The 26462-nt window shown below is 38.6% G+C and overlaps 1 protein-coding gene across 9 annotated transcripts; it reads left to right on the top strand.

Annotated features, from left to right (window-relative positions):
* The first annotated feature begins 209 nt into the window (after window positions 1–209).
* CDCA2 (cell division cycle associated 2) lies at window positions 210–26226 on the top strand. Of its 9 annotated transcripts, none has more exons than XR_012666117.1 (17): window positions 210–480; window positions 1488–1579; window positions 2039–2078; window positions 2891–3594; window positions 5686–5813; window positions 8510–8660; window positions 9588–9799; window positions 11687–11774; window positions 12953–13191; window positions 13809–13896; window positions 15957–16213; window positions 16662–16713; window positions 17791–17855; window positions 18643–18768; window positions 19303–19486; window positions 21693–23977; window positions 24383–26226. XR_012666117.1 is itself a non-coding variant. In XM_048829496.2 (17 exons), the coding sequence occupies exons 4-16, from the start codon at window positions 3051–3053 to the stop codon at window positions 22985–22987; spliced, it is 3429 nt and encodes a 1142-aa protein (XP_048685453.1). In that variant the 5' UTR covers window positions 210–480; window positions 1488–1579; window positions 2039–2078; window positions 2891–3050; the 3' UTR covers window positions 22988–23021; window positions 23836–26226. The 9 variants fall into 9 exon arrangements, 8 of the variants coding, with proteins under 8 accessions (XP_048685453.1, XP_048685450.1, XP_048685454.1 ...); XM_048829496.2 differs by having other exon boundaries at window positions 21693–23021; window positions 23836–26226; XM_048829493.2 differs by having other exon boundaries at window positions 21693–23021.
* Window positions 26227–26462: the final 236 nt, after the last annotated feature.

A 26462-nucleotide genomic window follows, 5' to 3' on the forward strand; every position in this document is an offset into this window, starting at 1 on the left:
AGGGCGTTACTCGTGACGGCCAAACAGCATGAGAAATATTTGCATGAGGAGGGGGGGCCAATTACTCCCTAGACTTCTGATTGGCCAGGGTGTGTCACGTGGGGATGGACTGGCCGTTTGATGGGCTGTATTTCAAAATTAGTGCGCCATCCAATCGCGTCGATGCTATGTTTCCTGCGCGCTGCCGGGACTCACTGCAGGGAAAATAGTCCTGTCCCTCGCAGAGGCTTTCTGGGACTATCTGAGCCCCTAAGCCTGCCGGAGGCGGCCTTCTTCCTTCCACCCCACTGGTCTGGAGGGCATGTGCCCAGGTTGATGCGGCTAGGCGGGAGGTCGGCTCTCGGTGCGGGATGACCATGCGGAGGGATACGCACGGTGCAGGCCTTGGAACGAGTTTGAATGAAGAGGCGGGTCTAGCCCGTCAGCCGTAGTTTTCCTCTCGGTCGGGTCGTCCTGGATTCGGGAACCGTTGTGTGTGAGGTGGGGGGCTGTGAGAGGGGGAGGGGTGCTGGAGGGGATATGAGAGGGGGGATATGGGAGAGGGGGGAGAGGTGGGGAGGAGGGATGAGAGAGGGAGAGGTGCTGCGGGGAGGAGGGACGAGAGAGGGAGAGGTGGGGAGCAGCGATGAGGGAGGGGTACAGGGGGAGAGGTGGGGAGGAGGGATATGAGGGAGGGGTGCTGGGGGGAGGAGGGATGAGAGAGGGAGGGGTGCGGGGGATATGAGAGGGGGGAGAGGTGGGGAGGAGGGACGAGAGAGGGAGAGGTGCTGGGGGAAGGAGGGACGAAAGAGGGAGAGGTGGGGAGCAGGGATGAGGGAGGGGTACAGGGGGAGAGGTGGGGAGCAGGGATGAGGGAGGGGTACAGGGGGAGAGGTGGGGAGGAGGGATGAGGGAGGGGTACAGGGGGAGAGGTGGGGAGGAGGGATGAGGGAGGGAGGGGTGCTGGGGGGAGAGGTGAGGAGGAGGGATATGAGAGAGGGAGGGGTGCGGGGGATATGAGAGGGGGGAGAGGTGGGGAGGAGGGATGAGAGAGGGAGGGGTGCTTCGGGGAGGAGGGATATGAAAAGGGGAGGGGTGCTGGGGGAGGAGGGGGATATGAGAGAGGGAAGGGGGATGGGGGATCTGAGAGAGTGGGACGGGGTATTGTAGAAATTGAAAAAATGTCCATGGGAACAACAGGATCTATATGTGGGGGGAATTGCTTGATAGACCCTTGGGCACTGGGGCTCTTCTCCGCGGCCCCTCTGGGAGCAGTCTCCTTCCCCCACCCCCACCCCTTTGCAGGACCTCTTTGTCAGCTGTTGCTACACACTCCAGTGACACTATTGAGGACATGTGCAGTCTACTTGCCTTTCTTTTTGTGGTGCCTGCACCTCCTTTGGGTGGGGGGAAGAACGTGCACCAGCCGGTGTGAATCTTTGAGCGTACCCATCCAACAAACGTTCCTCTTTTCTACCCATCTCCTTTCGTTTCTTTATGTTGCCCAGTTGTATGCCGGACACCTCCTGTACCCCCAAAAGCATCCAATCTAACTTCAGATGTTAGCACAAGAAGGGAACAATAAAACAATTAGAAGTAGGTATGTGGAAGGAAGGACTGGATTGTGTGTTTGGTTTTGCTTGACAGGTGCACAGCATGGTACAGCAGGCTCTTTTCTTTAAAAGCACCTGTTATTTTTTTAAAGGAACAACCTACTCTTAATACTTGGCAATCGCTGCCTTTCCCCACATTACTTATGCCATCTACCAAAGCAGTCTTCAGCTTTTCCAACGGGAAGGACTGCTTTGATAATCAAAAGCTGTAGCATTAGTTACTTTGGAATGTTCGTGTAATAATATTTTGTCACATTGTGACAGCTTATTTAAGCATTGTTGTGATGCTATTGCGCAAGACTTGTGCGATACTGGGCTTAAGTTTGGGTGGCTTATTTTTTTTTTTGTTCTGTTTAACGTGACACTATCCTATTGCCCTACTTTGGGTGTTAAAATGTTTTCTTTTTGTTTAAATAAACAAACTGATTTGTCCTGTTATGCTTTAGATGAACATTATCTCAGAGGGAGGAGATTTCCCTTAAGAAAGTGAGTACCAGCTAGTACGTTCTTGTTCGTGTGGCGTTGTCAATATCTGCCAAAAGATCATTGGATTCTAGACTGGGCAAGTTGTAATAAAAGTGCAAGTTTTAGTAATGCAGCCCTTTTACAATGAATGACTGGCTGAGTTCCCAATAGATCTTGAAGTCAGTGGGAGTTGTGGGTGCTCAGCACTTCTGTAAAATCAGTCCATTTTAGTTAGGTGCCAAAACATAGATTTAAGAGGATAACTTTTTAGACGTTCACTATTTGAAAATTTTGGCCAAGCGTATGTTTGAATGCTTAATTGAGAGTTAACGGTCTTCTCCCACACATACACAATCTTGCATTGAAATAAATGCATCTAGTATTCAGTGTGCGATAAGTGCCACAAATTAAGCTTTAGAGCTCCAGTGCGATCATATCTATAGTTCTACACACTTAAATCTAACGTTTATTTCAATGTGACAAAACTAAGTGGAAGATCAGTTACTCGAGATTTCAAAGTCTCAAAAAAAAATCTAAGTAGTGATTTATATATAAACCAAAACTCTACTGCACATGAAAATTATCACTGTGTAGTATTAACACAAAAACCTGTTGGATAAGGGGCAAGATTTAAAATAGATGTGCAGGGGCGGGGGGAGGCTTGAATTTTCTGACTTTGGTGATTTGGAAATCTCCATCCTAATGTTGCATTAGCATAGTTTTTTGTGTGTGTTTAATACAGATATCCACATACTTCAGAATATTGTGCATATAATATCTGATATTTACAGTAAACTTCAGAGCTAACATTTCATACTTCCTTCCCTCCATAGGAAGGACGACTGCATCTTCTAACAGCTTTACAGCGTCTGCATGTTGTGGCTGTTGCTTTTACAAAAAAACATAAACATGTTCTTAATGACAGAGCTGTGATTACAAGAGAACAACAAGACTGATCGTATTTTTTTGGAAGCTCAGAATACAGTACTGACTATGCGCAGACAATCTAGACAAATTATAAATACTGTTGCTGATGTCAAAGAAAATGGGAAAGGAATTATTGAAGAAGACGGAGATATTTCTTCTATGCCTGTTCCAAAAGACAAGATTGTCAGAATGGATGAATCAAAAAGCACAAAGGTTTCAGAAATGGAAAATTTAAATGGCAGGAACCCCACAAATGTGCAGAAACCCAGAGTGAAATGCAACAAATACGTAGGGAGAAAATTATATCAGAAGAGTAGGGATGATAGTAAACTGGCAGTTTATGAAAGCCTTTCTGTTAAACAAAAAGGAAACTTACCTGAACCTTCCTTGTCCTTTTTGACATCAGACAAACTGCAAAGTCCTTTTTCAGAAGGCAGACCTACATTTTTGGGTGAGGCAAGCTATCTGACACCAAACAAAGGTGAAGCAGATGTAAAACCTAATTGTGGAACATCGGAGAAATTAATGAGGAAACCTATTGATTTTGCTCATGTAACAATAGCTGAATTTGGGATTACTCCAGAGTCTTTTACTGCTAAGCCATCTGTAGGTAAGGATTGATAAGGTGACTGTAAAAATGAAAATTTTCAAAATATTGTGCTTCATATGTAAGCAAGAACACACCTGGTATCTTGCATAATTTACATTCCCCTAAATTTTTAATGGTGGACATGAATCCCTCTCCAGAGATTTCAGGGCATTTGGGACAACTTTTACATGAAAAATGCTCTTAAATTGGATTGGAATGTGGTGGGTGGAAGCTGTCAAGTAAGCAAACTTATTTGAAATCTGAGGGTCTTTAATTTATGCTGAAATCCATCTAGTTAAAAAATTAAAACAAAACAAAGTTGTTATAAAAATCCCAAGATTGCCGACATAGCTGGAAGTACTGTTGAAATGGGCAATAGAATTGGCTTCTCACAGACCCAAAAGGTTAAAATTTTTGAAGGTGCCTTCAAGTATGACTGTTTATATTGCTGGATCTCACTTACAGTTCATCAAACCAAAATGATGCTGTAATGGATAAACAGCATAAGATACCCATAATGCAAATATGCTGAGTTCAATATAAAAGATTGATATGACTATGTAAAATGGCAAAATGATTTATTTTCTGATTGGGTGGATGTCAGTTTCATTCACAGAGTAATATGACATAATGGGCATTTCTGGTAATAACAGATATAGGTTTTACAAGCAGTGAGTTGGAAATAGTGCAGGAGAGAGAAATTGTGAAGAATTGGCCAACATTCTTTCTACTTGGCATGTAGAGTAATTTCCTATTAATCATATGTTTTCTTGAGTAGAGGGGAAATACTCTGACTTCCTAAAGCCAACATGAGATGGGGAATAGAATCAGCTGGAGGAAATTTTGCAAAAGTAACACTGGGAACTTTCTTCATCCCATGTGCTTTATAGCAAATTTTGATGTTTCTGTCAATGGCACAGACTCATAAGTACAACTAAGTGTGCAATTTCACAATCAGTAGGTAGGGCTTCTTGAAATCCAAATGATCATTTTACACCGGGATAAAGTAATGGTGATTATTCCACAGCACAGCCTTTTATATGTTCTAGCTACATTAACGTTACAAAAAGAAAAGGAGTACTTGTGGCACCTTAGAGACTAACCAATTTATTTGAGCATGAGCTTTCGTGAGCTACACTTCCGATGAAGTGAGCTGTAGCTCACGAAAGCTCATGCTCAAATAAATTGGTTAGTCTCTAAGGTGCCACAAGTACTCCTTTTCTTTTTGCGAATACAGACTAACACGGCTGTTACTCTGAAATTAACATTACAATTTTCAACTGTCCCTGTTTAAAGGCACAAAAGAGCAAATAAGGATGGGATGTTAAACCAGTTTGAAAACATGTTCAATAACCTATCTAGGAACTGTCAATATGGTTCCCCCAGGAAAACAAACAGTGTTAGACCTCAGTTTGGGGATACATGGGTTTTGGGTTTTTTTCCGATGCTAGAGAGCTGAGGGAGGGTAGTCTTGCATGGCACCATTCTCTCCCACTCTTAGCCCCAAACCCTGTGGAAACCCAGCAGAACTTCCCATGAAAGCTTATGTTGATCATTGCGGCATTAACTCTCTATTTCCTGGGTCTTGTACTCTGGAGAAGTGTTGAGTGTAAGAACATTCATGCTGCCAAGGAAAGGGACACCTAGGGATTGCCCAAAGATTGATTTGAGGAAGTTTTTCCTTTAAGCCTTTTTGTTTTTCCTTTGTGAAGACCTTTTCGTGGTTTCCCTAACTTTCTGCATCGCAGCACTATTTGCCTGATGGTCTTTTGTATCCAGAGAGGAAACTGTTTTGTTTGTTTATTTTTTTTTTTTTACATATTATATGAGAGAGAGAGAGACACACACACACCCCCTACCCTGAAACTGTTGTGGAGTTTTCTTTGTCTAACAGTCTTTTAATTGTTCCAGTGAAGTAAGTAATACACAACCAAGGTTTCAAATGCTTGCTGTTTTATTTTTCCTTCTAATGAAGACAACATTGCAAATATAAAACTTTGTATAACACCTACATTTTTGAAATAGAAGCAATTTCCCTGCTATTGTAAGAGACTTGTAAGTGTTCTTCTGAAGCTTCATTGTGCTTTTCTTCTTGCTTTGTTTTCATTCCAGGGAAATCCCTGGCTTTAAAACTTAGGCGCAGATCTACGATTGGAGTACGGGGTTCCCCTGAAAATAATAGCCTTATTCGATACCTTGCCCAACAAAGGAGGAACAGAACCAAAGACCCTTTCACAAAGGTGGGAATTTTTTTCAGAGTTGTGCAATATGGCTGGTGGAGGAAATCCGCTTCAGATATTTATCATGTCTTGAATGAATGTGACAATGTTCACCATTTCACTTTTATAGTCAAAAGCTTTTTTTCTTTTTTTAGTTTAGATTTTGAATGTGGAGAAAATCCGGCTATGTCTACACTACCATCTTAGTTGAGCTAGGTTAGGTCGACTCAGTCACTGCAGTAATTACTGTGGTGGCTGATGTCCACACTACCCACCTGTTGGTGGTGCGTGTCCTCACCAGGAGCGCTTCCACTGACTGAAGAAGGCCAGTGAGGGGGGCTGAGAGCCAGAGCTCTCAGCTCGCCACTGGAGCCCAGCTGCCCCCCTGGGCTTCTCGCCTCCCAGCACGGTTCCCAGCCAGGAGCCTGGGAGGCAGGTTGGCTTGGGGGGATCTGGCAGCAGCTAGGCTTGGGAGCCAGGAGCTGAGCTTTCTTGTGAATTTCACTGCTGGGGCAGAGCTGTGAAACTGACAAGACAGCAAACAGCTGATGTAAGGAATGCAATGTCTGCATTGTCCTAACTACATCAACATAAGCCTCTCATGGAGGTGGAGTTAGGGCACTTTCATCCGTGGGAGCGAGGCTGTAGTGTGTACACTGACATAATTAGGTTGCTGTAAAGTGTCTTATGTCAACCTAACGGTAGTGTAGTGCAGGCCTAAACTGGACTGAAGGAAAGAGAAGGCAAGTCTGAAGGAAGAAAACAAAAATAGAAATAACAATGGACTGACTTCTGATTCTTAACAGTTTTTCTACTGAGAATTGTGGGGAGCTAAAGTTGAGACCAACTGCCTCCAATAGATGTATTTTAGTAACTCAGATTATTATATATTGAAAAAGAGTTAGCTTAAAACACTGTGACGGTAAAGCTACACTTCAAAAACTGTTAACCCCTCTTCTTTTTTTACCGTTTTCCCATACCCCACCCTGGGGTTTGCTAGCTATTTTCTTGTATGTTTGTTGCTCAAGTAATGTTAATGAACCTCCTTTTAAAAAATCTTAGAGGAAAACATGTTAGATCTGGGCTACTTAAAAACTTTGCTTTAGAAGAGACTGAGGCCGTTTTTACAGCTTAATCTTTACAGCCCATTTGTGAAACTTCCTCAAAATGTGTATATCTGTTTGGGTTATTGGATTGAAAAACGTTGTTCTGTATTGGAAAATTAAAACAAGTTTTAAACACTGGAAAGGTTAGGAGTAGATAGTAGAAACCTAAAGGTAAAAAATATTACAGCAATGTTGTAATGATGTCAAAACCAAGCATTACAAGCCCAGGACATTCTGAATTAAGGTTATGTTTAGAATAAATCGGAGCATTTTCAAGTATGGAGATGCACATGTAAGTTGCCCAAAGAATCTCCACTCTGTCTTGCAATAACAGTATAATAATGACAAAGGCATGTTAGTGGGTGTGGTCCCAATTATATTAGACTGACTTTAAAGAATCATTCATTTTTATTTTATTTTTTTCATGTTTTTTTCCTCTCATGGTGTCACTACAGGGCTAGATGCCTTATGTGGGTATTGTCATACCTTTACATTTTTGGATTTCCTATAGGTGTACATATAGCTCCTGAATTTCTTGGATTTGTAATGTTTGGTTTTTGCAATAATTACAAAGTATTAAGCCTGTTTAAGGCATATTTTTTAAAACATACATATTAAATTTCTTAATGAACCCAGTTTTTAATTACTTTTAACTCCTGGATGAAGTAATGGATCTTAAAGTGCCGTGAGTTTGGAAAAGGCTGATATTTTTCATACGTAAGAGGCTGGATTTCTGTTTTAAGTGCAAAACAAAACACAGCCTTAATTATGGAGTCACAAACAATGTTTTCCACTGAATGCATCCGATGAAGTGAGCTGTAGCTCACGAAAGCTTATGCTCAAATAAATTTGTTAGTCTCTAAGGTGCCACAAGTATTCCTTTTCTTTTTGCGAATACAGACGAACACGGCTGCTACTCTGAAATCTAAAATTATAGTGTACGTATCTGTTAACATCTTGTAAGATATCACTTTAAGGTGTAGTTGCTTTTTACATATGTTCAGTTCATGCTTTTACATCATAAAGTGCCTGCTTGTGTGCATCATAAGGTTATGGCCATATTGAAGACCTGGGGTCCAGTGTTCATTTCACTGGACCTATCACTCCAACATGCCGCTGAAGTCAAATTTTTAACTGTCCACTCTTTCTTTCCTCTTCTTCTGAGGTATAACTGGAGGTTGATTTAATTTAATTTTCAGGAGTTCTAGGTGTGTGTGTGTTTTTGTTTTTGTTTGTTTGTTTAATAAAATGCCAGTGTTGTATGTAGTTATGTTTAAAATATAGAAAAATGCTGTCACTTGTACAATTTAGTTTACATGAATGTGAATGGGGCGGGCATAGGCAAACTGCTTTGGAGGGATAAGCGGAGGAGAAAGGGAGTCAAACTGTATTGTTGTGTAGCAGTATATTTGAGATGAATCCCTTTTCTACATTTTTCATCACAGAACTCGGGGGCAGTATCCAAGTGAAACACAAGGCCATTTTAAGATGCACTTATTTGTCTCTTTGATTAAGTTTGTGCTGTTGTGTTAACATACTTATTCCTCTTCAGCATTTGTAAGTTCCAACTTTTAAAGAGCATAAATGGATTATTTTTTCATGTCCTAACAGGCCAGCCCTTTTAAACATCAAAATGTTGGCTCGTTAAAGGATAGAATATCTGCCTTCCAGTCCTCTTTTCAATCCGCGCAAGAGGACGACGACAGGGCTTGCTTTCCTGGGCTCTCGCAGGAGGAGTGTGTGTCCCGGGCAGCAGGCTATTGTAAGTAATCTATATCTGCAACCAAAAAAAAGTCGGTAATGTTGATTTCGGTCTGAATAGTAACCATAAATAATTGTTCTATTGTAAAGATCCAGTTTCAAGATGAATTCTGAGTCATGGTTTCACCGGGGGGGGAAGGTAGGTTAACTGAAAGCTCCAGTGTGTTTATCTGTTGCCGATGTGACTTCTCTGATAGTTTTTACATTATCAAATTTTATGTAGTACGATTCTGACTGTGGTTAATATACATTTTGGACAGTTAATCAGGCTTCTTGTCTTTTACTTTTCATTGAATGTGTTTTCATTCCCTGTTTTTATTGTTCGCCCCTCTTTCATAATGAATTCATGGATCTAGAGACTGAAGTCATTGGATTGGTCCTTACATTTCTGGTAACAATACCAGTTGTGTGAAGATTGGTGTCCAGTACCTTCTTCAAAAATGCAGTAGTATTTGGAAATTTTATCAAAGAAATAAAATGTATAATTAACATACCCAAATGCTGAATGAACTCCAAATTATTGATAAATTGCCCTATCCTGTAAGGCCTCTAAGCCATCCAATAGGAAAAGGAAATTAACAAATGTTGCACATGAAAAGTCAACGTGGCTCAATGGTAAGTATAGAAAAGATGCCAGAAACTACATTGCTATATTCTACTTCATTACTTACCTGAGCCCTTCTTTATACTACGGCTTTCCATACCATCCACAAAATAACCATCTAGTTTTGGTGGCTTGCTTTATTTAAAACACCCAAGAATATGAAAATAAGTAATACAGTACTACTTGCAGAATAGAATTCAAAGGATGTTCTTAATTTTGTCTGACTTCTAGAGAGACTTCTAGCTTATCTTATGCAGTGAAGGGGTGTAAATGATCTACATGGAAAATCTAAGCTTTGTTTATTTTATTAACTTACAAATGCAGCTGTCAACGAACCACCTTTTACAAAACAGCATGAACAGTCTCACATGAGTGACGAGTTAACATCTGAATGCAAGAGTGTTGCTTATGAGGAAAACTTGAAAGAAAAATTAACTAATGGTGATAAAACTGCAGCCAGTATCCAGGTATGCAAGATTGTCTCTCCACCAGAGGAGGTGCCCATCATTGAAACTACTACTGCTATAATTTCAGAGGTATGTGTATATCTTTAAGAGGGTGAGGGGAATTAATTATGAAATTGCATCAGCAGATCCCTCTTGTAGGGATTAAATTCACATTGTGAGCAGTGGAACTGCCAATGTAGCAAAAATCTGTTGGGGGCACTGGTGCATTGATTATACATTCAAATGTAGTCCCACCTCCGTCATCCTTAATTCCTCTTCTGTCACCAGGAATTATGGGCCCAAAACACAGTGTGGATGTTGTGTGGTTTTTTTGTTCAGTTTTCAGTTTTAAGTAGGCTTAAAATGTGTTTGCCTGCTGTAAAGTCTTCTAATAGACAATGTTACCTTTTGTCTTGTAATCATACACAGGTTTAATTCACAACTTTCATTTACAGAAATGAATATTTTAATTTTGTAACTTACTATATTTGGCCTCTGAAGATTTCTTGTACGTAGGTCAAATCAAACTTAAAAGTTCTACGTGAGGGTTGAGCTTGATGATAACGATACAGAGCAATACCTCTTCATTGGAAACGCCCTCCGTGTGTGCTCTCGGTTCTGTCTGTTACAACTATGATATTCATGTGGACAAATTTGAACATGCTGTTAACTAATGTAATCGTTCAGAAGAGATGTAAAACAAAGGTTCTCCATGCCTCTCCTCCTCAAGGAAAACGGCATGTTATTGCCTCTGCACAAATAAAGGAAGGGGGGAGAGAAACACGACTGGATGTAATACAAGCACTACTTAAGATATGCCATACATCAGAATTGCTCGGCCACTGGTCAGGTGTCCTGTCTGATAGTGGCCTCCATCAGAAGCTCCAGAGGAAGATGCAAGTAACCTGCAATAAAAACCAGCCCTTAGGGAAGTTGCTTCCGAACCCACATCAGTTAGTGGGTAACTTGTTCCCTGAAATATATTACTACTTTATTTCTCATATTTTTATTCCTAGCAAATGTACCTCTGATTTTTTTCCCATTGACATAAATTTCAAATCCTCTTTTGAATTCTGATAAGCTTTTGTCCTTGCTGATATTTTGTGGCAATAAAGTCAACTAAAGAGACTAGTAATGTGATAATGAAAACTGTATTCCTACAGAAGGAATATTATGTGACTCTTTAACATGCATTATATGCTCAAAGAAAAAGGGAAAATGTCCTACGCAGCAGTTGCTATTAAAGTCACCATTTGCCAACAGTTACCTCACAGGTGAAGCTGAACAGTCCTTACCGACAGATAGAATAGAAAGTTAGCAGTTTGGTCCTGTACTCTGTCTTCCAAATGAACTGCAAAGCCTTTTAATATTTTGTCCTCTTCTTTCTTTATATATAGGCCTCAGGCTTGTTAAATTGGGGAGGAGGGGTTGGTTTTGTTTTTATTTTATTTTTGTTACATTGGAAATACCAGGTCTTGCTTCTCTGTGTGTGTTTGAGGACTGGAATTCAGTACTTGTGGAGAGAGGATGTGGAGTCAGAAAATTTAAATCAAGAACCAAAAAGGTTATTTGCTGTTTAACTGAAACACTTGGCAAACACTTAGGAGAAAAGCTTTTTTGTAAAAGTTTCAGCACCCCATCCCTTTAGTTTAGGATTGAGAGCTTCAACTCTTGTCCTCCAGAAGCTCCTCTTTGTCTTACCTTGAGGATCAGAGTTGATACATCAGAGGTGAAAAACAAGCATTTGAAACCACTCCTTTTAAAAAGACTATTTTAGACATAGAAACAAATTTCAATGAGCACAAACAAAATACATTTTCTTTATGGTTCACTTCTAATAACTGAGTAAGGAAGCTGCGTTCAGGTTTTTGTTTTAAAAATATCCATGACTTTTTTAATATTTTTGAAAACTGTTTTACTGTGTTTCCTTGCATATCAGTATTCTTGTAAAAAGAGCTATAATTTCCTTTTTTCTAGGAAATTCCCTGTACGCCACCACTTACTGAATCTGGAAGCTTATCTTTAGAGATTATTCCACTAACGGGCATCCCAAAGACACCACGCAGTAAGAAGATTCATCACTACTTCTGTTAATACTCTGTTAGAAGCTTTAAAAACTAAATATGCCTTATTAATTACGTTTCCATTTCACAAGCAGTGATGCTTTCTTTTTCTGATTAGGAGTTTTTCAAATGCAACAGAAGTCAATGTAGCTTTGTGCTGTATTACCAATGCTGGCAAAAAATGTGTCATGAATGAACAAGTAATATTCAATTGCTGCTGCAGAGGAAGCTCAAATTAATCTGGTTTGCAGATTTATGCAGCTCATTTTGCTGTAAACTACAATATTTGGAAATGCTTCTTTCAAATGAGAATTCTATAGAAAATTAGGACCCAATAAGAGAAATAGGAGATTCTCAAGAGTGTAGGAAAGAAAATAACCCAAAGATAGGAAACAGTCTCATCCTGTAAATGATTCTTTTGCTGTAATTTTGATATTTATTAATCACTCTGAACTTGCTTTGTTTTTCTGAGCATCTAATGGTGTTACCTTTAAAATGCCTTTATCTTCTAAAAAGCTTTATTTTATAACAAATTACAAATTTACATTCTAATAAGTTTCAATGCCTCTTCATTCATGTCTTAATTTTCGCTTTCTTCTTTAAGTAGTACAGCTCTAAAAGCTAAGTACTCATATAAAACAGTTTTTTCAGTTCTCAAAATGTTTAGTCGAACAATGTGGAATGTGTTTTGTAAAGTTTTATGTCACATAAATAGTAATGATTTGAAGCATACCTTGAGATAGAAGTATCCTTAGACTCTAAGAAAGGTGAGATTGTAATTGAGGAACTTTTATGATTAACATAGATTTCTCATAAAAGTATGATGATCCATCTCTCAGTGACCACTTCCCTTAACTTCATGTTAAACCTCCAAAAAATAGGGAGGTATAACAGACATGCTGACACAATCTTAATTGGAAAAAAAATAATTGCAGTACTATAGCAGCTATATTTTAAACACAAGAAATAAACAACCATACCTGATATTGTGTGGTGGTAACTCATACATAATCCATCTCTAATGGAGACCACAACTCCAAAAACCTAGCTTTTGAGGAATTCAGCGTTTAAGCAGCTTTTGAGACTAAGTAGCAGCATGCATGTATTGCAACAAACGCTGAATTTTTTAACATTACGTCTGAAGCCCTTAAATCTTGATATTTCTATATTCATTTTGAAGACTTGACTTCTGAGTGTATCAGTGAAGACGTTGGAAGTAATACTAGATCACAGCTAAGCAGAAAGAAAGTTACCTTTGCAGAAGAACTAAGCTTGGAGATATTTGATGAAACCATGCCACCTGTTATGACACCGCAAAAGGGAAACCCTCCATCCAGTGAACAATCCCATAACGGCTCTTCCTGCCTTCGATCTGTTCTGAAGAAAACACCAGTAAAACTACTGATGGAAAGCGTGAAGGTCAGTGTATTGATCTCATAAATATAAACTTGAAACATTAAAGGAGCATTACTGTGTTCAATTTGAGCGATGTTTTCCAAGAAGCATCTTTTTTTGACTAATGGTCTAACAAAATGCATTGGAAGTTGTGTTAAACAGTTGTTAGTGTTGTAAAAGGAGTCTGTCTGACCTTTTTTCGTGTCCGAGGTTTGTCTTGATTTATTTCCAAAGTTTTAGGGGGGCCTTCAACATGTACAGTACACGTTCTAAAAAACAAGCTTATCTAATGCTCAGTTTATCCTGATTACTAAGAATTACTTAAAGAAAGAAAAGGAGTACTTGTGGCACCTTAGAGACGAACAAATTTATTTGAGCATAAGCTTTCATGAGCTACAGCTCACCTCAGCTTATGCTGAGATAAAGCGGTTAGTCTCTAAGGTGCCACAAGTACTCCTTTTCTTTTTGCGAATACAGACTAACACGGCTGCTACTCCTGAAACTTAAAGAAAATGACTTTAATTCACCTTTTTCAAAAGTGAACACTGGATAGATTAAACATGAACAGGCAAGCATTATAACAATATAGGTATTACACTACTGCATTGATTAGACAAGAGTAACGCTGTTGATCTTAATAGGAACACACAAGCAATACTACTGGCATGGAAGGAAACGAACCTCTCGTATTCTCTGATCTCTCAAGAAGTTTTGAAGAACTGCAAACAGGTCAGAAATTTTTATACATTCCTAAACTGGCGCAAACTTTATTTCCTATTAATTAAAAGGGACACTGTCAAGTTGAACTTGATGCTGTTGCTACTGGTCACTTTGTTGCAGAACTTGAGGAAAGAGTGTGTAAGTAAGCAGTGCACAAATGATGCTATTTTATGGGATAGGCGGTACAACGAACCAAGAAAAAGAGGAAACTGGCTATATGCAAAGTGCTGTCAAATTCTCAAAGTGAATGGTGGTGGGGGAAGGAAGACGCTATCACTAATTTCGTACTTTCAGCAATCTTTTTGCAGAAATACAACAGGTACAAAACTTGAAGATGGAAACATGACTTCAAGTTGACAGTGCCCATTTAATTTTTCTTTTTTAATTGTGAGAAGATGTAAGAAAACTGAATATTTAATATACGGCAATATCCTTGGGATACAACTTTTAAAATACTTTCCAAGTTCAAATGTTTTTGGAAAAAATAGGTCATGGTAGAGTTGTATACTGACTGTCTGAAATTGCAAATGACAGGGGGGCTTACAGTAGATAAAGGAAGTTCCTTTTTGGCCTGTGATCCTGTTGGACATTGAGTCAGTTCTTAACGTGGAGAACTTTTAAGACCAGGAAGTGTTAATTGATTTGCTTAGTAGCAAGCTTCCTACCCTCTGACTCGGTACTTAATAGTCCAGGGCATACAGTAATTCTGGAGGTGCCATTTTCACTGTACTAAGTCAAACTGAGGTTCTGACCACTTAGTAGTTCTTTTCTTAAATGTTTTATTTAAGAAGAAAACAGGTATTTTCCTGTTTCCTGGCCAAATTACAGATTTAGTCAAATTCCTATTGCATTACGAATTCTGCCTATCTAAGCTACTCCTGTAATGTCAGTTAGATATGGCTCAGTTTGCTTCGTCTTAAACTACTGTGTAGGATTGATGCAGGCTATTCAACAATGACCATGTCTTACCCCAGTGGTGACTGCACTTGTATGATGGAAGAAGGTGGAGTGTGTGAGGGCTCGACCCAAGTGTTGCAGCAGGGAAGGAATTGTCTCACATAGGCATAACTCCTTTCCTGCCCCAGTTGTAATCTGTTCCTGGCCCATACCAAAAGCAAGCTTCTACCCATGTTTATTGACTTAGCTACACTGGTTGGCATATTGGGCCAGGGGATGGAACCAAAAATGTGCTTAGGGTGTGGGGATGGAAAAGCAGTGACACAACATCCATTTATCTCCTTGCACCCGGAGCCAAGGTCCAGGTTGGCTGTACAGAGGCACAACTGAGTTATATGCAGCCCAGGCCACAATCTTGCTCGTAATTTATTAGTTCGTAAAGCACTGTGGATGAAAGGCACTATATATGCAAGATTACTATAATGCTGACTTCCATAAACATGCCACAATTTAGAAACATGAGCAGTTCTCCACACCACCCAACCAAGGAATCTCACTTCTTTTCTGAAGTGACTATCTTTGATAGGTAGTAGTTCAATCTCTTTAGCCATTTAAAAGATGCTCATTGCGGTGGTGGTGGATGGATAACTGTCCTCCCAGGCTGGACTGAGACGACGAGCATGCAGGCTACTGAAGTGCTGTAAGGTGATAACTTACATTTGGTATTGTCTTAACATTTTCGCCATAACCATCGTATTAACACTAACTTTCAAGCAATATTTGGATACATCAGAATGTGGCAGTCTATCTTGCCTATTACGTAGCTTCTTCAGAGGGATCCTAATAAAAGAGTGACTATGGGATTCTTTTTTTTTTTAGTAGTCAATAGTTTTCTGTTTCTTCCTACCAAAAAACCATAAAGCAATTAATCTTCAGTTCTCGTTTTACAAGAAACTCAAATATGCCTTCTATATTTTTGTCTCCTCTTTCCTTAGCTCTCAAATCTGTAATACTGTAGATCCATACTGAAAAATCCTGTTGACTTCATTAGGAATTCTGTGCTTGAAACAATTGCCTGTTTAAATTCTCTTTATTTTATTTAGAGACTTGAAGTAAAATATTTCCGTTAATCGCATTTGAGGTCACTATGAATTTAATATCTTCTGTTACAGATACAAGCAATACTAAAACAATAGACAAAACAGATGTGTACAGCTCTGAAAAGCCAATGAAGAGAAAGAAAGTTACTTTTGGAGAGGATCTAAGCCCAGAAGTATTTGATAAAACCTTGCCTGCAAATACACCATTGCGTAAAGGAGCGACCCCAATCAGTAACCCAGGATCACAAAGCGATAGCCCTTCCAAAGTAATAAGTCCTATGAGAGAATCTTTATCCCAGCCAAACTTTGATGACTGTGATGGTGATGATGTGAGTTTGCTTTAAATTATTACAATGGCTTCTTGGTCACTGCAATCAGTTTTATCGTTCCATTTGGTTCCTTTTTTTAAAAAAAATATAAATGTTAAAATCTGGATTGATTTGACATCTTGGAATGGTTACTCTTTAAACACACAATTTTTTGCTTCATTTGCCTTTGGCATCCTGCATAGCTGTTCTGCCTGCAGATTGGCCATCGGAAATGAATTCTGTTACAATATTGGAAGTATGTGGGATTTAGCCTCATTTTGTTTGTTGGGCCTTTCATGCTTGTACCATGTTTCATAATGTCTCTACGTGTGACAATTACTAAGTTCCTCTCTTTGCAGGATGAAGGAGAATTCCATTAGGCCATTCATATGCTGTCTTAAGCAGGTTTTTGAAATATTGAAAGAAGGTATGTGTGTGTAATCTATTTATTTATTTATTTTTAATCCAGGAATATGCTAAGCCTCTTGAAGAGTCTGTCGCGGTCCCGGAGAATATGAAAGGTAAAGTTGGGTTATAATATGGCTTCTTAGTTTGTATATTTGATATCTCTTAGCATTTGTGTGTCTTAATTAATGAAAAATTTTAGGGAAAGATGCCAAGACACATACTTACATTTGATATGGAAATATGTTTAATGCTGCTGTTTGATAAACCTTGAAAATAACTTTGGGATAAACAAGACATAACGTTGAAGCATCAGAAATGTTCATTGTTCACTGGCTTGTAGGCCATCTCAACCTCACTGAAACCTCAGAATTTGTTTGTGTGTGCCTGGTCAAAGTTGAATTTACTGCTTGTTTTTCATGTTTTTAACAACTGAGTGCCTAGTGTGATCAGCATGTAAAAAATGCATGATGGTGTGGGTGGTGGAGCATAAAGGTTTTATCAGCAAGCATTTAGGACTTGGTTTCACATTCTGCCTAAAACGTATTTCTTCTATCCCTGAACCTGCCTTTGGTTTAGACCTACTAATTTATGGCCTGATCATGCACACTGAATCAGTGGGAGCTTTGCCATTGTCCCTGACTAGGTACAGGATCAATCTCTCAGACAACATTAATTCCTTGTAAAAGCTGGCTCTTTAACTGTGAGGTCCAAGATGAACCGGGCTTAGTAACTTGGATATATCTGTTTGTTTTGGGGTTTTTTTTGTTTGTTTGTTTTTTGAAGTCTGTATTAATGTAGGGATTTTTACAATGTAAACAATAAACACAAGCCAAAAACAAATTAAAACTACAAAAATAAACAAGGTATGTGCATGCCTCTTTCTAAGTAACCACTTTACCTTGCTGCTGTAATCTTTGTCCTCCCTTTGCTTGCCCCAAGCCCGTCAGTTTTTCTTGTACCTGCTTGTCCTATTTCAATTTACAACTGTAAACCTTTTCAGGGCAAAGGCTGTATTGTATGTTTTTTAAAGGGCTTGGCATACTTTATACACTAAACAAATAAGCGTAATGAAAAGAAGGTGAGACAAGGTGTATAGTGAGAGGAGCTATATCTGAGACTTCCCAAGACAGGTATATCTGCTGTTCTTACATAGTTTAACCAAGATTCTTATTTTCCAATGTATTTAACAGACATTAATTCCTTTGATAACAAAACGTCTTGTCCCAGAATAACCCGGTCCTCTACTAAAAGAAAGGTAAGTATCTTTAATATTTTCTTTTGGTAATTTTTATTGAACTTCCAAATAACAAATTTTATCCACTCTTCGTATTGTTAGATGTTGGTGAGAAATGATTGAGAGCTTCCCAATTTTACAAAAAAATATTGGTACGGTTAACGAAACAGCGAATGCTTTCATAATTTTATTTTAAAACCTGATTTACTTGTTCCGCACTCAATCTTGCATAATTATAAACTCTTCTTGATGATTTTCAAATTTTATTCCTGTTCACTATATAACTTTTTTGATTGCTGTAAGATCTTCAGGATATATGTGTGCATGGTAGGTCAGTATGCTGCAGGTAGTGATTGATTGTTCCCAGGCAGCAATATTAAAGAAGTATTAATTGATGTGTTAACTTGCTTGCCCAGTAGCCTCATAGCAACATGACGCCCACCTATTAACGTTCCTTGCTTTCAGGAACTTGAGGCTCACAGTTTTCTTGCACAGGATTCTAACACATTCCAATAATATCCCTCACTAGACTCGCTCCATAGAGGTGTATAGCTCTAGTTACAGGTTGGGGCACTTCAGTGAGGAAACAGGATACTCCAGAAGACCAACCCACCCTTCTTAAAATAAATATTAAAAAAAGACACTATATAACTGCATGGGGTTGGGGGTAGGCTTTGTAAATCTATCATGACTTTATAATTAATCAAGTGAAGTGAACATAAGATTTATAACTTTGAGATTGTTATGGCTTCTGGTCTGTATTGTGTACTCTTTTTTTTTTAAAAAAAGAATTGATGTTCCTCAACAGCATATCAACATTTCAGAAGAGACTGGTGTTAGCATCTTGACCAAAAATGCTCAAGATATTAAGAAGCTAAGAAAGAGCAAGGTTCAAAGAGGAAAGGAAAACAAATCTGCCCCCAAAAGGACACCAGTAAGTAACGGCACACTGCAGTTCTGTGAATACCTCACTTAATTTTTCCTGTTGTCGATATCTCCTGAAATTAATTTCTCATGGATGTCTTCTATAATTACGAGATCTGCTCATAGTGTAAGTTTTTTGGAGAGTTTATTTTTTATGCCACTGCCAACACACTTTTTTTATCTTATAGGTGTCTCACTTTCCCTAATCCCTTCCTGTACCGCGGGTGAAGCCGGGCCCAATAGCCTTTATATACCTGTATTTTTATACCTTTTTTCCTCAAGACTTCTCTTTTATGAGAGGCAGGGGAAACCTTGTACAACAGTACAGTACAGAAAGGACCCTTAAGCTTTTTCTAAGATGTAACTCCCATACTAGTTGTTGTTGTGTTCAACAATGAATAACTTTGCTCCAGTTACACCCTATTTTCTTAAAATATTACCTAAATGTGTGCTTCTCCCTATAAATTAAACTGTTAGTTGATGTAGATTTATTGAAAAACATAAAAGGGATAATACTGTCTTGGTTTTTTGTAAACCTTTTCAGAAGGCAAAACTTAGAGGTTATGGAGGAAAAAGAGGAAAGAAAAAGGTAGAAAAATCCTTGTATGGTCAGAGAGAAGTAGCTTCCAAGAAACCTCTTTTGAGCCCAATTCCTGAGATCCCAGAGGTCTTCTCTTCTGCACCATCTTCTCCGAACTCACCTCGGACCCACGTTTTGCTCTTCTCAGGTAATATAGTCTTTCTCCTTTTCAGCCACTTTAACTTTTGCAGTCAATCCTAAAACTGTAAAAGCTGTTAACTTTCTAGCCTCTACGCATACGTAAAAAGTCTAATAAATCTGACCTTTATCATCTTGTGAAGAGGAATTCTGGAGAAAGGGGCTGGGGCGGGGAGAAGAGAGGGGAAGGATCGTACTTCAGTGATATGATCCAGGAATCTATGGTGCTGTTACAAAGCCCCAAACTGGATAAAACTGAACTCTTACAATGTAGCAATTGAAATTGTTACAAGAAGAGCCCATCAGATAAATGGGCTGATAGGTTAAGACTATCATTGAGGTGGTCAGTCCTAAACTTTGTGGGTTTTTTGGGGTTGGCTAGGTCCTCAACCTCAGGCTATCTTGTGTGATTTTTAGTTTGTTGTAATTTTTTTTTTTTTTTTAAATGAATGGATTGACACAACTGAGGGACCAGAGGGGTATACTTTATCCATTCCATTAAACAAAAAAATTGGCCAGGTTATTGTGAATACCTTAGAAGAATTTGAAATCTGCATGTTGTTAATCACTGATATGCCCAAAGGATGTTTGATTAGCTCACTTGCCAAATTATATCTCCTTTTTTTTGAGCTTTGGACGAACTCATGATGGGATTTTAAAAAAAAAATAAATTTTTTTTTAGTCGTAAGCATCTATGAACAAACTGGAAATCTTATGTTTCCCTGTCTACCTCTGTTTTAACATTTTACATATAGCGTAAGTCTGTGCATGCACCCAAAACTGGTTCTCTAAAGAATGGGTTCTCAAGATTTTGGGATCCTGTGACCCCATGTCATGTGGCCTCAGAAGGCTAGATCTAGATCTGTTCTTCTTTTTCTATAAACTGCAACCTCTAGCTTGTTCGTCTCCTGGTAGTGAGGGTCAACTATTCGAAAGCTATTTTAGTAAAACTGATACTTCTGCCTCAGGAATACTGGATTTTTTTTTAAATTTAAATAACCAGCAATATGCTTTACACTGCACAAAAGAAAAGACCGGTTTCCTGCTCTCAGGAGCTTAAGTTCTCAGACAACTCAAACAATACAGGCATGTTGACAGGATGGCCAGAAAATCAGTATCTCAGTGCTGCAAAAATGTTATGGCTGGAAAGAAATAGGATATTTATAAACTAAAAATTCATTAGTTTGGTACTACAGTTGAGACTTGGGTAGTGTTCTGATTTTTTTTTTTTTTTTTTTTTGAGGGATTTGAAAGAAAAGTGAGTTTCAGGCATGTGTATCATAAAAGGAAGTGCAAAGAAGTGTGAGAGAAACCAATGGAATAGTAGAAGTGGGAAGCTTGATGCAGAGTGCTAAATTGAATACAGTGAGGCATACAGAACATGAACTGTAATATTTAATTTTCACGGGGGGGACCTTGTGTCTATAGTGCAATAGTAAGTTAAGCAGCTGGAAGAAAAGACAGACTGATTAGAAGCAGCATTGTGTCTTGTCTACTGTAGAAGGCAGGTGGCCTGCAGCCATGTTGGTTATGATAGCTTGGAGCATGTCCTCTATTAATAGAATTCTCTTTGAGCCATGAGAGGGAAGGGTTAATGCTTTCCTCCACCAGCACCCCTGGCTCCTTTAAATGTTCTCAGTCAACGCAATCTGGAGTGATCTTTGCACTGGGAATTGTGACATTTTACCTCTCAAATCAACTTCAAGTAAACCCTAACTTAATGAGAAATGAAGAGTCATCTAAAATGCTAGTATCAAAGCCTCTTTCGGATTAGTGTTTCTGGGCAGCTCATAATTCTGCCCATGATTGAAATGATATTGCCTAGCTGGTCCTGATGCACATGAACATGTCAGGCCTCTTCTGAAAGAATGCTGCTTCCCTCTGCCTTTATTAATTTGACTGAAACCAGTCGGTCTCGTTCAAACTTTCCTATAAAATTCTGATTATTTGTAGGATGGTCTGACTAGAAAGACTGTATCCTTGGGTGGATGAGCGGTGCAGAATAGCTTTGACAATAACTACCAATGTTAGCTACTTGAAACAGCTCTTTCTTTGGGAGGAGGTGTAAAATGCTGTGGCGGCTTTACTTCTTAGTTTCAATTGATTGCAATCTTTTTGAAATTTTGCATTTACTTTCAGGTGTTCTCTTGAGTATAACGAAGCAAACTTATGTCAATTCAGCTTTTTTAAATTGTAAACTTTGTATATCCTTTTAGATTATTCCAAATCCACCAATGCCCACAGAGGATCTATGAATGAAGTCGTTGAACAGAAAAAAGTGGTTGGAAGAAACCAAAGGAAAGTGCCTATAACTAGCAAATGTCCAAACACTGGAGACCTTGACATTGTAGAAGCCGGCAGCACCGGTGGCATCGAGTGTCAGTCATCAGACATTGGCCCTGATCCTGCTTCAACCATTAATATTGAGGTGCTTAATATACAAGAAAGCATTCAGACAGAAAATGAGCTGGGATCACCCTTAATGTCGCTAGAACAGAAAGAGAGTGATGTTTGTGTGAATAATCAGACCGATGAAGAAGATAGCAATGATAAGACCACCTGTGAGCAGTCTGAGTCCAGTCTTATGACAGAACACACTTCACCTGTCATTGTAAAATCAAATTCTCTTTTGCCACGACTAAACACAGTTATGCAAGAAATTAAGAGCACGTCCCCATTTGATACATCTGACAATAAAGACCGTGAAAAAGAGAGAGCTGTCTTAATAGAAAATGAACGTTTGCCGGAAAGTGATCATCCTTCAGATAACTCCGAGATGCTAAAGGAGCTAGAGTTCTTCAACCTGCAGGACATCGGTGTAAGTGAAAATACTCAAACTGGATGTTCTATTACAGACTTTGCAAGAGAACGAACAGCTGACAGTGACGCCAATGTTAAAGGGTTCAAAAGGCCTTCAAGAAAAGGCAGGAGAAGCACTATCTACTTTTCTGAACTTGAGAATCTCCATTTTGAAGCACTTGGAAACAAACTCTCTGGTTCCTTTACTAATAAGCAAGAATCCCGAATAGAAAATGACTCAGAAATGTTTAGTGATCTACATTACTCTATAGAGCAGTCCTTCTTGAAGGCGAGTGAGAATCCTGAAAAAAAGGTAAGACGCAGTATGAGGCTGCATAAAAATGCAGAAAATGAGGGACTTGCGTGGATTAAAATACCTACTGAGATTCACAAGAACTCTTTGTCAGATTCTGGTCGCAAATCGAGGCGGACGATGTATGCATCCATCTTTAAAGAATCTGAGAACATTCATCAAAGACCAGAAAATTGGATCCAATTTTCAGCTTTGAGCAAAGAGAACAATGAGCGTGTTCCTGTTGCAGGAGGCTCTTGCAAAACACGGAGGAGGAGCATGTGTGCATCCACTTCCCAGGAAACCAAAAATATAACTCAAACAGGGAAAAAGAGAAGGGCAAGCCATGTGTACAATGATAAAAACTACCAAAAGGAGTCTGAAATGCAAGTATCCTTTGAGAACGATCCTAATGCCTAGGCAAAATGGGCCATCTCTTTTTAAAAAGAAAAAGGTCAGTATGTTAATGTGGATTTTCTTTGGCTTCAGTTCAGTTATCTGTATTTAAAAGTATCGCTTAGAAATAGGGAATGACTTATTTCTCTGGTCACAAAGACATTTGTATAAATATTCATTTTACTTGTTCATTTGCCAAGTGATTTGAATTGTCCTTTGGCTTGAGAGTTTCAAAACGCTTGGTGAAACAACTGCGGAAAAGCAAGCTCAGCGTTGAGAGTACAGGTGTATTAGTCAGCAATGATGGGCAAAGGGTGAAGCTTTAATCTCTTGATGCTAGGAATCCGCACTTCCTATTTCTAGCAGTCACAAAGCAAAGTGATGAAATATTTATTCTTAGAAGAATACTGGGATCTACAAGGATTGATTGATTGATTGAAGCAGTAGTAAAAGCTGTAACTGTCAAGAGAATAAATACACACTTCAGTAATTTATTGGAAGTATAAGGGGCTTCAGTCAACTGAGGCCGAAGAACACACACTCCTTCCTGTGGAAAGGATAGCCATAGAAACTAGTGAATTGTATGCCAAGATACATTTTGTTCCATTGCTGTGACATTTACAGTCAAAGGAGAATAGTGTTTTATAGAATAACCTGCTTGTCTTAGGTGCAAGATTTCTTTAAGGAGCAAGACCCAGTTGCTTGGTCACATTCTTTAGGATTCTTTATATTTAGATCTCTTTATATTTAGACCCACTTGGGGAAAAAAGAATTACTCTAACTAAAATACGTACTGTATTATGGAAGTCTGGGATTTCAAATGTTCAAATCTGTTGCCCTGATTTTTTTTTTTTTCTTTTTTTATGAGGCAGGAGTTATGGTGGATTATACTTAGCATTGTGGAAAGCACATAGCAGTATGTGTTTTGCCCTGGAAACTTCGGAGTGGTTACTGGATAAGATACGGTTTATGGGCAGACTCCATATGCATACCCAACTCGCTAGGGTACAATCAGTAAGCAAAGTCTCTCATTCCTCCACTTGCATAAAGAAATGCCAGCAAGCCCACACGTGGTTCTCACCTCTTTTGGGAAAAGAGAAACACAGTTTATGGATCAAAAAAAGCAACTAATATTGACAGACAGTTTAGGGGAGTGGGAAATAATCCATTCTTGATGGTGTTGGTTCTTCTTGACAGAGCAGAATTTAAATCCTAATTTGATTGTATTTTGAAGCCTAGCGTCACAGTCTGTAAAAAATGAGTGTGTCTTTACTAATTGACCTATGATGGCTTCGGGAATACCCTTCCAATGGTAATTGTTTGAAGAGTTGATATTGCTCATGTGCTGAATCCTGCTTTATAAATTGATTCTATTAAAAAAAAAAAATTGCTTTTGAAATCCATGTAACTTTTTTCCAGATTTCAAAAACAAGCTAACAAATAGAGATCCTGTACAACTAACATAACCATGAAGAAAGCTCCTGCTGGGGTGCAGACTTTTCCCAGGTTCTGCAGAGACTTTGCTTTACCATCTTGACACCAACAGGTCTGGAGCGCCCACTGCTACGGACTTGTGTACTTTACATTTGCACTAATCATAAAGAAATCACAATTTCTGCAGAAGGATTGCTTGTTAAGTTTAATCTTTACTGTATACAATACTTCATGTTTTAATGTTTAAGGCTAAACTGGCAAGAAAAGGATATGAACGTGTCCAGCAAATGAAGTACAGTACTGCATAAGTGCATTGTGAATGTTTTAAATCTTCAGTGTATATGTACCCAATACAGTACTCAGTAGTTGATCTGCCATCTTACTGTTCGCTTATTTCTAGTTTGAGCTATAGAACGTAAAATGTTGAATATGGTCCGCTTTATCCAGTCAGTATTTTCATATTTCATGCTATTGTACTTCAACTGTAAGGTGAAATATGCCAGCTTTAAAACAGATTCTTAAAGTTGAAAAATCATCTCTATATTGTAAATCTGTTTGACCACTTTGAGCTGGAATAAAATTTCTTATGTACTTTTGGTGAAGTTAGAAAGTCACATTGAAACACTGTCTTATCCTATCTGCAGAGACCAACAGCCAGTCTTTCAGAAAACAAGAACTACTCAGGCAACTTTGCAAGAAACTTCATCAAAAGATATCATTTGTGTTGTACTGTTGATTTCAGTGACAGTTCTTCATCCGGACCCATCCACTTTCTTTTACTGTTTCATCGTCCCTTTTTTTCAAGTCTTCGTTAACTAAATCTTTGCGCGTTTATCTGCTTTTGCTGTCTTCCAAATTTTTCTAACTTGAACTGGTTTCTGGAAGATAGTAGAATATGCTGTCTCTAATGTTAGCAAAATTAAATCTACCACAGTGAAAATTTTAGACTTTGGTTTAGAAGATATGAGCATATTCAGTTAAATTTTGTGTGGCATAGCAATATCTTTGTTTTACCAGCAGAGGGCAGTGTGGCATGAATTTTGCACTGGGGTAGATGTAGACAAACCGGACTTCTTTGTGAAAACTGTCATGGATTTAAAAAAATCTTTAAACAGTTCCCAGACCACAATACTGAAATGTCAAAATCACTTGTGTTGGTTCAAAACAAACTGGTAATAGCAGCTAACTCTGGTACTCTTATTTTATACTTAATTAATTTTCTTGCCTGTTTCATACCTTCTGGGATGGGGTTGGGAGAAATGGTTTAAAGGTTAAAATAAAACTAAATTAATCTTATGATTGATGGCATATACTGTAATCAATATGAGATAGTAAGCTCTGTGAAGAGCCCACACATCACCTTGTCTTGCAAGACTGGGTGTTTCTATTGGTCTTGACTAAAATTTTACTTTTTCCTGGAATATATTTTTCACTAGTTATTTAAGACCGTTTGTTTTACATGGTGTATGTGTTCCACTGCAGATCTCTTACAGGAATAGGGTGAGCCTCTTTAGTCCAGTATTAAAGAATTTGTTCAGTTGCTGGGAACATCCTAATGACTGTAAATAAGTCTGAAGACAGACTTTTCTTGTGTGACAGATGTATATCCCTTTTTCTTAAAAATAGGATATCTAAGTATAAACAGATTTTCTTTCCAGCATAATTACCGTAGTGACTGGGGGGACCTGGTTAAAACAAATGTGTAAATAGGGCCACAGTATGTGGGGTTTTTTTTATATATCCGTATCCTTGAGTCCTGTGTAAGATCAAAAGTCATTTGTTGCCCGCTGTGTACAAATCTTTTTTTTAAACAGAGATGATATGCGGTATCACTTGTGTGTGTGTCCATTGCTGAGTACCATTTACTTTGATTCATCCACCCAGTTGCTTTAGCGTTTGTCTTCCATATATGCAGTATTAACTAAAATTTTCAACTTCTGCCTATTCAGAAATAGTTATGAGAGAAAATAATGAACCAGAACATGATTGAGGAAGACTGAGACTGTAAATGCTATTTGCAGGGGTTAACTGAGCCTAGAGGTTGGAACCTGAGAAGAGGTGAAAG

This window comes from Caretta caretta, chromosome 26 (assembly GCF_965140235.1).
Source record: "Caretta caretta isolate rCarCar2 chromosome 26, rCarCar1.hap1, whole genome shotgun sequence".
Taxonomy (NCBI): domain Eukaryota; kingdom Metazoa; phylum Chordata; order Testudines; family Cheloniidae; genus Caretta; species Caretta caretta.

What these genes read in the sequence shown, in the direction of transcription:
- CDCA2 (XM_048829492.2), top strand. Translation starts at nt 3,051, where the DNA reads ATGCGCAGACAATCTAGACAAATTATAAATACTGTTGCTGATGTCAAA. An exon ending in GTCCCGGGCAGCAGGCTATT is followed by an intron (nt 8,661 to 9,587) that starts GTAAGTAATCTA and finishes TTACAAATGCAG; the next exon opens with CTGTCAACGAACCACCTTTT. An exon ending in GGTCCTCTACTAAAAGAAAG is followed by an intron (nt 17,856 to 18,642) that starts GTAAGTATCTTT and finishes GTTCCTCAACAG; the next exon opens with CATATCAACATTTCAGAAGA.